Here is a 769-nt window from a genome sequence, read left to right as displayed (position 1 = left end):
TCAGTGCGGAAGTGTGGGGCTTTCTGAGGTGCAGGAGACAGCCTAGGTGCTGTACTGACTGAGGACAGGCTGAGAGCATCCTCTGACTCGCCATCTGTACGACCTGTGTCCTCCCTGGAGCTGGACTCAGGGCTGCTGACACACACAGCGCTACAAGGGTCATTTGAGAGCTGTGACGGTGTTCGGCAGAGGTCCAGGAGCGACTTGTCCTTGACCTGAGCAGAGGAAGCTGTTTTCGAGGAGGTATTTTGCTCAGAGGAGTGGGAGGACAGAGACTCTATGCTGCCCATGGGAGTACTGCTTGGACTGCTGCTGAAAGTGTCACCTATGCAGGGACCAGAGAAGAGGCACACAAGGCCCTCATTAAAACCTGCTGAGTAAGGAAATATTTTTAAAGAAAGCCTTTCTCCGAAGAGATAAGTTATGTTCATTTAGCTTTTCATTCAAAACTACCTGAAAACCTGCTAATATGAGGTGCATCTTTCAGAAACATGGTGAAACAGGGAGTTCATATGGCTGAGAAATATTCAAAACCACTCTCAGGTTTTGGCAAAATATGGTGTGATGACCTGGGGTGGTAATCATTTTCTTTGGTACTCACTTTCTGCATCTGCCAGGCACAGTGTTGGGGTGTAGAGGCTGCGGGGCTTCCTGGACCCCGTGGACAGACAGATGGCCCTGCTCCTGCGAGAGCCAGGTCGGCTCTGGGGTTGGGGCAGGGGCACATTGGGGTCCGGCGGCTGGTGGGAGATCTGGAGGGCCAGACAAG

At 52.4% G+C, this 769-nt stretch overlaps 1 protein-coding gene across 1 annotated transcript in view; it reads right to left on the bottom strand.

The window, feature by feature from the left end:
• The window catches only part of arhgap42b (Rho GTPase activating protein 42b), a 59,361-nt gene that overhangs the window by 3,635 nt on the left and 54,957 nt on the right, over positions 1–769 (bottom strand). The window contains exons 20-21 of the mRNA XM_020614761.1: positions 602–752; positions 8–325 (exon numbers count right to left, since the gene is read on the bottom strand). Coding sequence (XP_020470417.1) covers positions 8–325; positions 602–752 — 469 coding nt within the window. The remainder of the gene's footprint in view (positions 1–7; positions 326–601; positions 753–769) is intronic.

The sequence above is a fragment of the Monopterus albus genome, unplaced genomic scaffold (genome assembly GCF_001952655.1).
Source record: "Monopterus albus unplaced genomic scaffold, M_albus_1.0 scaffold150.1, whole genome shotgun sequence".
Taxonomy (NCBI): Eukaryota; Metazoa; Chordata; class Actinopteri; order Synbranchiformes; family Synbranchidae; genus Monopterus; species Monopterus albus.
This window is presented reverse-complemented; position numbering and strand designations above follow the sequence as displayed.